This window comes from Neoarius graeffei, chromosome 7, assembly GCF_027579695.1.
Source record: "Neoarius graeffei isolate fNeoGra1 chromosome 7, fNeoGra1.pri, whole genome shotgun sequence".
NCBI classification, from domain to species: domain Eukaryota; kingdom Metazoa; phylum Chordata; class Actinopteri; order Siluriformes; family Ariidae; genus Neoarius; species Neoarius graeffei.
This window is the reverse complement of record NC_083575.1, coordinates 39,605,005-39,620,597: the sequence shown is the minus strand read 5'-3', so window position 1 is coordinate 39,620,597 and position 15,593 is coordinate 39,605,005. Positions and strand designations below refer to the sequence as shown.

At 40.9% G+C, this 15,593-nt stretch overlaps 1 protein-coding gene across 2 annotated transcripts in view; it reads left to right on the top strand.

The window, feature by feature from the left end:
- camkmt (calmodulin-lysine N-methyltransferase) overlaps positions 1–11,598 on the top strand; it is a 246,140-nt gene extending 234,542 nt beyond the window's left edge. The window contains exons 10-12 of one of the 2 annotated variants that reach the window (XR_009655047.1): positions 349–480; positions 9,185–11,163; positions 11,429–11,598. Coding sequence is in view for 1 of the 2 variants with exons in the window: in XM_060925612.1 (XP_060781595.1) it covers positions 349–480; positions 9,185–9,277 (225 nt within the window). In the remaining variant the exon portion in view is untranslated. Of the gene's footprint in view, positions 1–348; positions 481–9,184 lie in introns of both variants that reach the window. The other variant, XM_060925612.1, reaches the window with a different exon arrangement.
- Positions 11,599–15,593: the final 3,995 nt, after the last annotated feature.

Genomic DNA, 15,593 nt, shown 5'->3' with positions numbered 1-15,593 from the left:
TGTGGAGTCTTCCAAAATGGTGTTACTTGAATATCCTATAAACTTCTCAGTCTTATTTTGCTTCTGTCCCAACATTTTTTTTTTGAGTGTGCTGCAGGCATCAAATTCTCATTCCCTTTATATTTACAAAATAGAATTAAGTTGGTCAGTAAAACTATTGAAAATCTTTTCTTTGTACTTTTGTCAATTGAATAAAGGTTCACATGAATTAACAATTCACAGATTTTTGTTTTTATTACATTTTGGAAAATATCCCAACTTTTCTGGAAACTTCTCTGGGTTTGTAATTTTGAGTGGAGGGTCCTCACGAAGATAATAAGCAGTGTGTGTGTGTGTGTGCGCGTGTAGGGTACAGCGTTGGTGTTTGCCCCTACGAGAGGAGAAACACTGACAGAATTCTGCCGACTAGCAGAAAGAGCAGGACTCCTTGTGTGCCGCTATGACAACTACGACTCAATCATATGGGACCTGCATATAAAGGTATGTGTTTATCAATGGCAATTTTAAATGTGTGTGTGTGTGGTTTGTTCTGTGACATGTCAGTGTAATAAATATAATTTAATACTTTATTTAACTTTCACTAGTGTGTGGAGTGCTGGAGGTGCAGGTTGTGTGTCCACAGTGTGTGTATGAGTGCTTCTCCATCCTCTAGTGATTAAAAACCACAATCTAAATAAAAAAAGAATGACTCAAAGGAGCCAAAATCAGTATGTGGAAACTAAGTGAGCAATGAAGAAGCAAGCTGTAGTCACTGCCTTGTCATCATGCCCGTCTATCGGCCCAAGGACAGGGCTGGCAGCAGTAACTGTGGAGTCCAGCTGGTTAACAGCTGGTTAATGGCACTGGCTGCCATTTTTGGCTGCAGAGGAAGCTGTGAGGACCCATTAGGCCCCGTAGGCCTGATGCGCAGACCTGCCCATGCCTGAGGAAAATGGCCCTGGCCCTAAGTGATTTGGGCTTTATTTCCGCAGCCTTTTGAGTGGCCACTCCACCACCAGTCGTGGGTGGCCAGAAGTAGGTGACTAAAAAGAAAAACAACAACAACCTCAGACACTGAGAGAGTAAATGTAGAGCTGTCGGTGATGAGAGAGGGAGGGAGAAATGCAAAACTGAGTGATGGCTTAAGGGAAAGAGAGAGTTAGAAAGGGAGGGGAGGCCTTGCTCATTGCACATTACAAGGGAAGCGATAGTATGACGACTAAATAGTCCCTGTATTATTCTGAAACAAATGTGTCATTCCCATCATGCTCTGTCAGCTAAGCTGGAAAGGAACAGCATGATGAAAGCTTCATTTTAGGCTACTTCATTCTCACTGCCTGCGTGTAATTATATTTACACAATAGCAGAAACGCCAGGAATATTTTATTACACACACATCTTCCCATAACGCTTACTCTTCTCGGTAGCATTACGGGAAGATGTGTGTGTAATAAAATGGTAATAAAAGAGGATGCTTTACAAACTGAGCAGGGATGTTTGGAAGCTTTTGATAATTCACAAACTGCCTGAAATGGTGGTTTATTTATCAGTATTTGATGCATGGATGTAGTATTCACTCTGGGATGCACCTAAACCTACACATGCTGCCCTGGTGTTTCTGAAGACATGGTGAACAGGGAACAGACCACCTACGGTGCGGATAATGATAACGGTGAGACGAGTCAAGTGTTCTACTACTGCTACCTGTGCGTGTGTGCGTGTACTCTTTGGGTTTGCCAGCAGGATGTGCAGCTGTTTATGTGATAGCAGGGGAAGCTGAAGTGGCTTCATCATATCAAAAGGTGATTAAGTCCCATTTCTTATCTTCTGATGAGCATCCAGTCTTACGAGCATCCTGCGTGTAGTGAAAAAGACGCTATATCAAGACTATATATCACACAAAGATCTTTCAGCTTTGACATAAGTAGTAATAAGGCAATATACAGTATTTAAATGCATGTTTATGTTATCTGTGTTCTGAGCCTCTCTTACACCATTCACTCCTCAGCTGCAGTCTCTGATGTCCTGCAGATTGAGGCGTTTCCTTTGACTCTCAAAATCTTACTCTCTTCCTTAACCAGCACAGTGTTGCAAGATATGCAGAGGGGTGTAGAGGAGTGTGGACGGGTGTGTGTGTGTGTGTGTGTGTGGCTGCGGCGAGGGGGCTGCATGTTATCCTCTTATCCCCACTGTTCTGGAATAGAGCTGCAGCAGCTGGAGGACTGCAAGCCGCCTGATAATGCCGCTATTTTCCGCCCGCCCGTCTTAATCTTGTTACTCAGTTGGTGGTGAAGAGAGAGTCATGAATTTTAATTCTGACAATCCCCTCCCTCTATAAACACACACATAAATCACACATGCAAACGCATCACACATACGAGTGTGCCTTAATGCACACTTTCCCTCTTCCAGCTGTCTGTCTACCCGTCCTCCCTCATGTCCTCTCTCGATCCTGCCGTCCATCCGTTTCTGAGGGCTGCAGTTTAAGCATGCTGATGTTCAGTGTGTCCTTCATTGTCTCAGGAGCTGCTTAGCAGCTGAAGGGAAAAAAAAAAACGGAGAAGGAAGGGGGGAAAGCAGCAGTAAAATAAATGCCTTGCATTTTGGCGGCAGTACAATTTAAAACGTACGAGCCGATTTATCCAGCCACCCATGAAGCTGGTTAGCAGCCTGTGATCAGGAGGAACAGCTTTGCTTGTTAAACTTTTCACCTTTGCAAGCTTGTCAGCTCTCTCTCTCTCTTTCTCTCTCTCTCTCCCCCTCCATAAGCTTCCTTCTTATATCGCTCTCTCACACTTTATCTCTTTTTCTTCAAAACCCTTTCACTCCTTCTCTCTCTCTCTCTCTCTCGTCCTCTCTTGGCTGTGAGATTTGAATGTAGAGCATCTTGGTCCCTGCAGTGGGTTTAGCGTTGGCCGACTGGCCGTCCTGATTACCGAGGGGTCACGGGTTCAACCCCCGGCTGCTGCGTAGAGGAGGTGAAGAGAGCGATAACACACATGAAGTCCAAAAGGGGGAGTCTTTTGACTGCCCTCCTCCAGCCACAGAGCGAAGAAGCCATGGTAGAGTTTATACACTGTGAATTTATGAACTGCAGCTTGTGGCCTGTTTCTCTGGCTGAGTGGAATATATTCTCACTGTTCTCACCAATGAAATGGCCAATATGGTTTCACACTTGATCATTTGTAACTGCTTATATGTGTCATGAAGAAAAAAAATATATAAAAATACAAAAGTTCAGGCTGATGTTAGCCTTTTATGTAAGGCTTCATTTTTATGAAATCAAATTCTAGTTAGTATAACTTTGAGATAATGTTCTTGTGTTCAGTTATTGATTTTTGTTAGACTTCAGTAATAATAGGAATTATTATCCATATCCATTCATTGGATATGAGCAATTGCACGCTCCGATTGGCTACTCTACTACTAGGCTATCAGCTCATATACCGTGAGTAAAGAAAAACAAAATGGCAGAGCGTTTTACTTAACCAACTGAGGATGAAACAAAAATTCTACTTGAAAACAACCACCCCCCCCCCCCCCCCCAAAAAAAAAAATATGGAATGAAAGTATTTCATGGTAAGAACATATCTTTTTTATTATTATTATTTTTCAAGAATTATTATTGCATTTTTCACAAATTGCTACTGCCATTTACATTCTAAGCAGAAATGATTTTGTCAGACGTTTTGTATAAAGTTTTTATTTATCGAATTTTCTAAAAATGAAAATGCTCCGTTTCTCAAAATCCAGTGAAATGTAGATAGAATAAAACAGTTATTCCACTCAATCTTGTCGTACATGGCTATCAGCTCATGTACGACTCGGTTTTGTGGAATAACAGTTAAATGTTTCTTTTTGAAAAGGAAGATCCTGAAATGAAAAATTTCAAATTGGTGTTTTATTCTGAACAATTGTAAGGGCAAAAAACTTTCACATAACTTTAGTTCTGTCAAACTGTAAATGTGGCAAATTCATATTAGGAAAAACTATCCATGTGAAATCTTATAACCATGATCCCCAAGCTTTTGGTGCGTTAAATCAAATTGATGATTTCACATTATTTATAAAACACTGATAAATCTTATTTGCACACTTTATATAGACTCCAACTTTAGTTTTCTTCATGAAATACATTAAAAGAACTAATGAAAATAAATGCTGCTTTAATTTCATTGTCTAGTTGTGTAGTTATCATACAGCTTAGACTATCTTCAGTTTATTATTATTACATGATCCAGAGATGCATTTGCAAGCGCTTGAATACAGTGAGATGACATTTAGTTGCACTTGATATCTTCTCTCTATTTTTACTGTATGTTTGGGCCTCGCCTGTAACACCCAGCCTTGTATAAGGAGCATGTGCCTGTCAGGTTTGCTTTCTGCGTGGAGGGTTGTGATTTTCATAACCGGATTGCACAGTACTCGCCGAGCCCACATGGCAGATTGTGTTTGTGCTGCAGGCAAGCCGATTGGCTGGGACAGGGCATGGCTCGGCTGGCAGAGAGGAGTAGGCTGGCGGGAATTGTGTGTGCTGTGGGACTGTTAAAGGAAAGTGGCCCCTGAGGGCCTGTAGCCTGCGATGGATGATGTCTCTCATGCAGACACCTCAGCTGTGAGTCATTGTAGAGCAGTTGTGAAGTGTGGTACTCGGTGTCTGTCCCGGAGTGCTCGCTGTGTTGATATGAGCCATGTGTAAGAACAGCAAAGAAACAAGGGACGACCGGGTGGAGAAAAGTTAGTACTTGCTTTTGTATATTAATGTTAAAGGAGAAATAATAGAAACAGGCTTTATAAAAAAAATACATTTTGAAGCGAATTACCAAAAGCCTCCCAAATTAAATAAAATAAAAACTAGCTGAGCAGTACAAAGAGCTGAATTTAATAGGACACAGAGTTAGAAACCACCTTCAGGAGCTGAGACCATTGAGTGAATGAAAAAACTAAGTATAATCAATCAGCTTGACTAATGACATACATGTCAACCTTTAATTACCCATGCCCTTACAAAATCTGTACTTTTCCCTTATATACACCCATGAGCCCTTATACACGAGAAAAAATTCCAATATATAATCCAAAGCACAGGCGGCACGGTGGTATAGTGGTTAGCGCTGTCGCCTCACAGCAAGAAGGTCCGGGTTCGAGCCCCGTGGCCGGCGAGGGCCTTTCTGTGTGGAGTTTGCATGTTCTCCCCGTGTCCGCGTGGGTTTCCTCCGGGTGCTCCGGTTTCCCCCACAGTCCAAAGACATGCAGGTTAGGTTAACTGGCAACTCTAAATTGACTGTAGGTGTGAATGTGAGTGTGAATGATTGTCTGTGTCTATGTGTCAGCCCTGTGATGACCTGGCGACTTGTCCAGGGTGTACCCCGCCTTTCGCCCGTAGTCAGCTGGGATAGGCTCCAGCTTGCCTGCGACCCTGTAGAACAGGATAAAGCGGCTACAGATAATGAGATGAGATGAGAATCCAAAGCACCGATTGTTTTATTCCACATTATACACTCCTATTGTAATAGGCGTATTTATCACACTGCATCAAGTTAAAGGGATCAAATAAGCATGTAGCGAAATAAAAATAAATTCTAGATCCCAGAGAAAACAACTAAATTAAAAAGGACTATATGTCCAGTCAAGTAAACAATTATCTACGAAAAAGAATGACTGAACTATAAACTTAGTTATTTAATATGCATTGTATCAGTAATACCAGAATTATTGATGTAAATTTTGCAAATAAAATGTATTAATATTAAATAGTTCATAAAAATTATGCAAAGTTCTATTTGACAAGTGTTGACATCACCTACAATATTACATTCCACCAAAGAAAATTACTTGAAATATAACAGCAGTACTAAGTAGGTATGTTAATTAAAATAGTAGGTTACATGTGATAAATTATATATAAATCATGTCAAACAGTAAATGAAGGTCAGTAAAAGTTCCATTTGAGAAAAAAAGTCTTGACACCACAAGCAGTGTTAGAGCCAACTAACGATGACTGAACCACATCAAGTATATTATGTAAACAAGGATAAATGAAAATATTAATAAATTATGAAGTTAAACTGAAAATCTTCCCAGTAATTTATAACAAGAATTTAAATCTTATTCCTTTTTGGAGTGTTCTTTGTTGTACAAAGGCGTTGCAGATTTGGCACTAGCTGTAATATCACTGCTTGGGTAGCAGTTGTAGCTCCTCATCACAGTTCATTTTAATTTGCAGATATGCAGTTAATGTGTCTGCAGCCAGATTTTTTCTGTACTCAGGATGAATTTTCCTAACCAATGAAAAAGCCCTCTCACGATCTGCATTGCTCTGTGGGAGGCACAGCAAAGCAGTAAAAAGTTGTTTCAGCATTGGAAACCTGGCAACACCCAGAGCAGTTTTTACATCAAAGACCTTTCCCCAATATACACCTATTATTTTCCTGGTCAATAAAAGAAAATCAGAGCACGGCAAATATTTAGATGGTGTTAAATTGCTTCCATCCCCGACTACACATTTTAGGTGGGGTTTACATTAGACCGTATCAGCGGATCATCAGATTAACGTTTTTAAAACGATTCGCGTGCACACAGCAACGCCAATACACGGATATGCTCGGCTCCGCAGGCATCCTGCGGTCCAAATCACTCCGCCCTGAACAGCGAGTGCCCTCTGGAGGGTGCGCACTCCGGCCCTGCGCAGCTCACAGAGCGCGCGAGTGAAGTGCACGAGCAGTGATTCGGGACTGAGCCGCTGTGTGTGTGATCTCAGTGCATGTCGGGCATGCACGTCACTTACCACTTGCAAGTGGAAGGATGGCAAGCCTAAAGACAATCATAACTACACAATGGGCAGTATTTGCATCAGTATTTGCAGTATTTTCATACTTTTATACTCTTTAATGAAAGGTGATACAAGGCGGAAGTCCACGCCATTTTTCAGCAGTCGCGTCACATGACCAACGCCAGCGAATCAGGAAGGTGGATGTCACAGTGACGTTGTCCAATGACGACGCCAGCTAGAGCTCAGCACAGCGTATCCGCGTATTCTCAATGTTTACACAGCACCGGACCAGACACGATCTGGATTGAATACGTGGACCCTGGCGGATTCCCGTTTCCCGGCGTTTCCAGGCGTTTTAATGTAAACGGACAGTGCATCCGCAAAGAAAACGAGGCAGATACGGTCTAATGTAAACTTGGCCTTAGAGACCGGTTACCAACGGTCGTTACCACCATTACTCTTCATTCAATACTTTTTCAGTTTACTGACGACTGATGGTAGTAACGGGTGTTGGTCATCTGTGTCTACATATGTCTATCAGCGATTAAAATGTTTAGGGAAGCGATACCAGAAATCGCCGGGTAACTACAGTTGCTGTTGTATAAACGGCGACTCCCAGTATCGCCTCCCTAAATTATCATCATAATGGAGGAAGCTTTCCTACATGCAAACAGTAAAAACTTTATAAACAAAACACAAATGCTTACCTGTGCAGTCTTTGAATTGTCTGCCACAGTCGTGGGGATGTTGTGTTCCACAAGAAATTGGCAGAACATAACTTCTGCAGCCATCACAGAAGTCTGGGCAGTCCGAGCCGATGGACTTAAATGACCGAGAAAACCACGTGCAACTATAAAACCACATAAATCGAAAATAGTTCCGTTTCATTGAGCATACGTGTTTGAAAAAATAAATGGTGGATGCTAAGAAAATTTTCTCGGAGTAACGGAAAAAATCTCTGATACAAAACTTAATTTTCCCGTATGAAAATCAGTGTACGCCGTATTAGCCAACAAATTGCATTTTCCCGTACAAAATACGAGGAAACCGTATAACTTGACATGTATGTAATGACAAACACTTCATAGTTATTCAGGAGAACGCAATTAGCGTGTTAACCAATAACAGCAATCTTCTTATTTCAATCCATACCAGATCAGATGAGCTTAAAGAGCAGTACATATAAATGAACGTCCAGGCTGATAAGAAACAGGCCAAATCAAACAAATCCTTAATATTTTTTGCTGCATTTTTTTTTTAAATCTTACCTTTGAAATTGCACACCATATTGATCAAATTCAACAAGGCACAGCCATTTTTTGCTTGTTAAAGGAAAACTCCGGAGTGAAATGCTTTCTCGGTCTATTTTCGCATTATTGGGAGTGCGTATGTTGAGTTGTTACCACAATCACGTCAATCAGATGTGTTTTGAGAAAATTAGTTTTTTGCAATTTCAACCGGAAAGCGCTAAGACGGCAGTGTGCGGGGCATGTCTTTTTGCCGATACAAAACGCTAGTCTTAAAACCATTGCAAAGCTCAAAACAACATGACAGTTCTGTGGAAGTGAGTAGAGGGTTCCTACAAACAAAACGAAGTGTCCCTGGCTCTGCAAGTGCACGGACAGAGTGTGTAGAAGAGTAAATACAAAGCCAGTGACCTTACCTGAATTTGCTCTTCTCCAATCGCCATCTTCATGGGACAGTCCATAAAAGTCGAGTGCAGAGCCCATCCCGCTGGAAATGCACAATTGTGGTATGTTGTGCATTTCCAGCGGGATGGGCTCGGCACTCGACTTTTACGGACTGTCCCATGAAGATGGCGTCTGGAGAAGAGTAAATTCAGGTACAGTAAGGTCACTGGCTTTGTATTTACTCTTCTACACACAATATCCGTGTACTTGCAGAGCCAGGGACACTTCGTTTTGTTTGTAGGAACCCTCTACTCACTTCCACAGAACTGTCATGTTGTTTTGAGCTTTGCAATGGTTTTAAGACTAGCGTTTTGTATCGGCAAAAAGACATGCCCCGCACACTGCCGTCTTAGCGCTTTCCAGTTGAAATCGCAAAAACTAATTTTCTCAAAACACATCTGATTGACATGATTGTGGTAGCAACTCAACGTATGCACTCCCAATAATGCGAAAATGGACCTAGAAAGCATTTCACTCCAGAGTATTCCTTTAAGTAAATTTTATCAAGACCCTGTAATAAAATTGTGACATGTCCCAGCCTGCAGGAAAATGCAGACAGACCTTGGTGAACAATGTTACACTATACTACAAAAAAAAAAATTAAGAGGTGACACACTTTTCACAAAACATTCTCAATTTTTTTTCCAGTGTTCCCACACAGCTTCTTCCCAGTCCCTGAATATGTGCAATAAGATGTGCTGTTGTTTGCTCATGATGATTTTAATCTGAGTTTTTTTTCCAGATGAAAAGAGAGGGAAAGGAAGCATATGACGAGAACATCCACTATCCTGTGCTGCTCACCCTCACCCACATACCCAGTCCACGCCTGCTGTGAACCTGGCAGACCTCTGTTGTGCCACCCCCTGGCTCTGCCACTGTGATACCCAGGGTTTACTCAACCTAGCCTTTTCTCACTCTTATACCTATAATGCTTTTAAAACACACACTATGTGTCAGAGTGTGTGGGATTCAGTTGCTGTGTGAACTCATGCCTGACCTTGTTACTGTGTAATATAAAGTGTGTAAAACAGAGGCAAGGCCACACGGTGCACAGCAGTCTTCCTGAGAACTGTGTACGGAAATAGCTCGACTGTAAGGTTTTTATATGGTGCAGTGAATATTGCTATTTTGAACAGGCACCTGATGGATGGATGGATGGATGGATGGATGGATGGATGGATGGATGGATGGGTGCTTAATGGCATGGCTTATTGCATAATAGTTGGTTTAATTATGCACTTCATGCATAGATCAGTCTAATGCTACTGTGCATAATCACTGTTTTATTCCATTCATCATTTAGCACTGGACATGGAAAGAAAAGAAAAGTTTGGCGACCTGGGAAAATCCTTCACATGGTGAAATTAAGGCATTTTTTTATACTATATATTGTTCCGAAACCTACATGCGTTCCTAAATATTTAAAAATTCCATTCCAGCTACATTGCGGATAAACCCGGAAATTCACTGTGCAAGGAAATTAGCTTAGCTAATAAGGTTTTAAACATCTTTAGACTTGTTTTTACAACAGCATTTGTGAAACTGGTTCCTTATGCGACATGATGTTTGCAAGGCGGTCTCATAAGTAAATAAAAACATTTCCATGTAATTTTTGGTGAAATATGAAGACTTTATTTGAACATGTATCTCCATAGTGCCTTTATAACACATTCATAAATGTTTCATAAAGGCTTTTGTCAATGTGTGTCACATGATATTGGCCGTATTATGCAACTTTGTCTTTACATGGGAATATAATTATGTGCTCCTATAAGGAGTAATAAAGTACTGGTAAAAATGTGTCAATTGAATGTTATGCTCAGTGCATTTGCCTTGAAATAATTATGGAGCCAACTTTTTTTTTTTTATCTGTTAAGCTCATGTACCATCCAAATGAATGATTGTAATGCACTCAAACTATAATGTTAATGAATAAATTTATATGACACTTATGAAGCAACGTGTATCTTCTACAGCTTTCATGAATGTGCTGTTAGTAAAAACAAGCTGGTAACTTGCAAGATATGAATGACGACACAGTTTCTTGATCCATTACTCAATGAAAATTGATGGTTGGTGTTCTCTCTTCCATGTAAACAGAAAGTTGTATAAAACCTCCGATATCGTCTTCTGCTCTTTGACCTAAGCCTTATATAAATTCTCCAGAAATGCTTTATAAAATATTTATGCTGTGTTTATGAATAAGTTCTAGAGGTACTATTCCGGTGCACTTTAAATAAAGTATCACCAAGTATATTTATTGCTGAGGTTGTACACAAAGTGTGTTGTATGCTGAAAAATCAAATTTTGTTCAAAAAACCCTTTATTGATTTGTCTTTTTTTTTTGACTGTTTACCAAAATTCATCCACAGCGATATCCTGTATATCTGGAGAACTGAGTATCACTTGCTTCACTGTGCCTCACTCTCGCTGCTCATCTTTAAGTATGACTTTAAATGAGAATATCATGTGCCAAACCATTCTGTTTTTCCACAGACCTCACGGAGTTACATAGCTTACAAGAAAGACCTTTATCACTGTTCTGGATTGCTTTGTGTTATGTTGGATATGGGAAACTGTGGGCAGGTGATAAATCCTGCTGGAAAAGGAAATCGGCATCTCCATAAAGCCTGACATTAGCCCAAGTGTAAATGAAGAAATGCAGTATGAATTACAGGCTCTTCCATGATATGGTCTTGAGAAGACAGCATTTCAAATCAGGTATTCCAGGGAAAGTATCTGTGTTGAGTAAGGACTTTAAAAAAAAAAAAAAAAGAGTGGTAGTGTGTGTGTGTGTGGGGGGGGGGGTTGTTTGTTGTGGAGTTTTTCCAGTGATCCGATTAATAAACATTTTGACTGTCATATTATTACCTTGAATATAAATTGTATACAGGCTGTACATGATGCTGTCAATTAAGGAATAAAGCATTTCAGGATAAAAAGTATTCTCTTAAAGTATTTCATGTTCAGAATATTTGTATTGTAGGCTTTTGCCGTCTTGAAAAACTGAGCTGAGAACTCATTCACTTGATGTCAGAGCTGCAACTTTTCCAGTAATTTGGTCATCTTGTTTTTCTGGGCTTCGTGTTTCTGCACTGTGACTGCTGAGTCTAAAGTGATTGTTCTACACTAATGGAGCAGGTGGTTGTAATTACTGTGATTAAATCTTTATTTGAAACAGTTTTGTTTCTAGTGCTGTTTTTTTTTCTATGAATGTTAGCTTTGCCACTAATTTATTTGGCATGACATGCACACTGTCTGCACTTTTTATTTTGAATCCTGAATGCAAAATGATAGTGTTTTTAACCAACAATGCTGTAATTGCTATGATTATTCTCCCCTGTGATATCAACATATTTTAAGGTTTCATACCAACATTAATTATTAGCTGATGATTAACTGAGATGTGCTCTTTTATGTTTATTTAATACTAGTGCCTCTCAGATAATTAGAATATTGTGGAAAAGTGATTTTTGTAATTTAATTCAGAAAGGTAAGCTTTCATATATTCTAAGTGCATTACATGTAAAGTGAAATATTTCAAGGCTTTTTTTTGTTTTGTTTTAGTTTTGATTGTCTTATAGCTCATAAAAATCAGAAATCCAGTATCTCAAATGATTAAAATATGTCCTAAGATCAATCAAAAAAAGATTTACAATACAGAAATGTCCAACTTCTGAAAAGTACGTTCATTTATACACTCAATATTTGGTTGGGGATCCTTTACCACAAATTACTGCATCACTGCGGTGTGGCATGGAGGTGGTCAGCCTGTGGCACTGCTGAGGTGTTACTGAAGCCCAGGTTGTTTTGATGGCGGCCTTCAGCTCGACTGTATTTTTGGTTCAGGTCAGGCAAGTTGGCTGGCCAATCAAGCACAGTAATATCATGGTCAGCAAATCATTTGGTAGTAGTTTTGGCACTGTGGGTAGATGCTCAGTCCTGCTGGAAAAGGAAATTGACATCTCCATAAAGCCTGTCAGCAGATGGAAGCAAGAAGTGCTCTAAAATCTCCTGGTATCAAATCATCACAGACTGCAGAAACTTCACACTGGACTTCAAATACCTTGGATTCTGTGCCTCTTCACTCTTCCTCCAGACTCTAGGACCTTGATTTCCAAATGAAATGCAAATTTTACTTTCATCTGAAAAGAGGACTTTGGACCACTGAGCAACAGTCCAGTTCTTTCTTTCCTTAGTCCAGGGAAGAGGCTTCTGATGTTGTCTCTGGTTCAGGAGTGGCTTGATATTAGGAATGTGACAGTTGTAGCCCCTTTCCTGAAGACGTCTGTGCGTGGTGGCTCTTGATGCATTGACACCAGCCTCAGTCCACTCCTTGTGAAACTCTCCCAAATTCTTGAATCGACTTTACTTGACAATCCTCTCAAGGCTGCAGTCATCCCTGTTGTTTGTGCACCTTTTCCAGCCAGCCTTTTCAGCGATGACCTTCTGGGGCTTATCCTCCTTGGGAAGGGTGTCGATGATTGATTGTCTTCTGGACAACTGTCAAGTCTACAGTCTTCCCCATGATTGTGGTTGCATGTACTGAACTAGACTGAGAGATACACGGTATTTACGCTGTTATATATTTACATTATATATTTATACTGTTATGAAATACTCATATTTTTTTTTGGGGGGGGGGGTTTGCACTGTAGGCTATAATTATCAGAATTAAAATAAAAAATGCTTGAAGCATTTTAGTTTACATGCAATGAGTCTAGAATATATTACATTTTCATTTTCTTACACACACACACACAGAGTGAGGAGGATGGTAGGAGAGGCAAACATCCATCAAGCAATCACACAACCAAATGAGGGACAAGTGTGTTGCTAATACAAAAGTAGACACCAACTGGAATTGTTACAAACTTGCCTGGAAGAGGATCCAAGTTTATTTTGCCTCCACGTACAGTGAACAGGATGGTAAGAGAGGCAAAAAAAAAAAAAGTCTTGGGGTTTCCAAGTCTCCAAAGCCACCATCAGATGCCACCTCCATGCCAACAGATTATTTAGAAGGTATACCAGAAAAAAGCCTTTTCTGTTAGTTAACTATAAATGTAAGAGCCTGAAGTTTGCAAAATGCCACTGCAACTTTGACTGGAACCATGTTTTATGAAACAAAATTTGAGCTTTTTCTCAATAAAGACTCAAAGTGGGTTTGGTGTAAAAAGAAGGATGGCTATAATGAAAAGAACCTGATCCCAACTGTAAAATATGGTGGAGGTTCTGTGATGTTTTGGGGCTGTTTTTCCTCCAAAGGCCCTGGTAACCTTGTTAGGGTACATGGCATCATGGACTCCCTGAAATACCAGGACATTTTAAAATCAAGATCTGGCTCCCTCTGCCAGGAAATTGAATCATTGTTGGATCTTCCAGCAGGACAATGATCCAAAGCATATGTCTAAATCAACACAAAAATGGTTATCTGACCACAAAATCAAGCTTCTGCCCTGGCCATCTCAGTCCCCTGACCTGAACCCTATTGAAAATCTGTGGGCTGAGCTGAAGAGGAGAAGCACAAGAGAGGGCCGAGGACCCTGGATGATGTGGAGAGATTGTGTAAATAAGAATGGTCTCAGATGCCCTGCTCTGTACCTCCAACATGTTATAGGAGACTCAGTGCTGTTTTACTGGCAAAAGGAGGTTCAAATTCAGATTTATTTGTCACATACACAATCGTACAGAGTACAACATGCAGTGAAATGCTTATTGCAATGCTCTGTAATTTGCGAAAATAGTTTGTTTGGTGGGGGGAGAGTGTAAGGTCCTCTAAAATAACAAATTATTTACTAAAATAGTTGGTTATTTTAGAGGACCTTACACTCTCCCCCCACCAAACAAACAGCATGCCCCCATGCTGGGTCACATATGTTATAAGGCAAACAGGAAAAATAGGTAAGAAAACAAATAAGCAAAACAAAGACCCAAAACAAACATGGCCTATTGCTTAAAAATGGGTGTAAAGGCAGGTGAAGTGCATGGCATAAGGAATGGCCGGTGTGTGGATGTACTGCAAAGAGCCTGCAGACTACACCACCAGGCATGAGAAACATTATATCATGCAGGGAATGGCTCGGCAAGTGCCAAGTGTGATGCTACAACGTTCCTGCTCTGCACTCCTAGCTTGCTGTAAGTCAAGCGCTCAGTAGGCTTCCTATCCCTACGGTATGTGACCTACATACTAAGGGAGGAACTGAGTCTGTGGAAGCTGCAGGGTAAACTACAGAGTGAACATCAGGACAGCTAACATCCTGGTCTGCGGCTACTAAATCCTTCACTACCTCAGGTGGAGAGGTAAGGAGTGCAGTGTTGAGTGGAGTTATCACATCATCTCTAGGTGTGGGCACTAACCTAGGGCTTCTAACTGTGGTGGAGACACACGGTGCAGTAGAATCTGATACAGGCTGGGCATTATGCATGCCAGCAGTAAGAGGAGCATGTTGCACTGCATCCTCAGCATAACAGCCATACTCAGAATCAGAAGTGCTAAACTGTGCATGTACCACAGGAGGCAACACCTCAGAGACACCAGTCCTACAATTTTCCTTAGCCCTTCTGTGCTTCACAGCCCTTGGGCCCAGGGCTGGAGTGGTGGCGACCACTGGACCTAGTCTTACCTCCTGTCCTAAAGGCAAGATATAGTTACGATGCATCACCTTGACCCACGGGCGCAGATAGAGGGGGGGACGGGGGGGATTCGTCCCACCCAGATTTAAATTCACCTCGTTCGGTCCCCCCCACTTATAGGGAGGAAAAAACGTCTATGCTGTCTTTCTTTGCATAAGGCAAACCTCACGGAAAAATCAAAAGACTAATTACCATTCGGTTTATTGAGGTGCACAGCAGTACATACATAGTTGCAACTGCGCAGACTGCACAGGTTGCGAGCTCGAGCTTGGTTGCTATGGTTACCCACAAGTTTAACAGGCATATCGGGGACAGCTCCTCCTAGTTCAGGACCCCAACACGGCATGATGAAGGGTGCCAAAAGGCAGAAAACGATTGCATCGTTTTTTTTTTTCAAAAAAAAAAAACGACTGTAAGTAAACTGTGCCTTACTTTATCATATCACCTTGCAATTTTTTGATAGTCTGTTCAAAGTAATGTCGTAGTGAAAGTAAAATCGTACGGAGTAGAGATGCCTT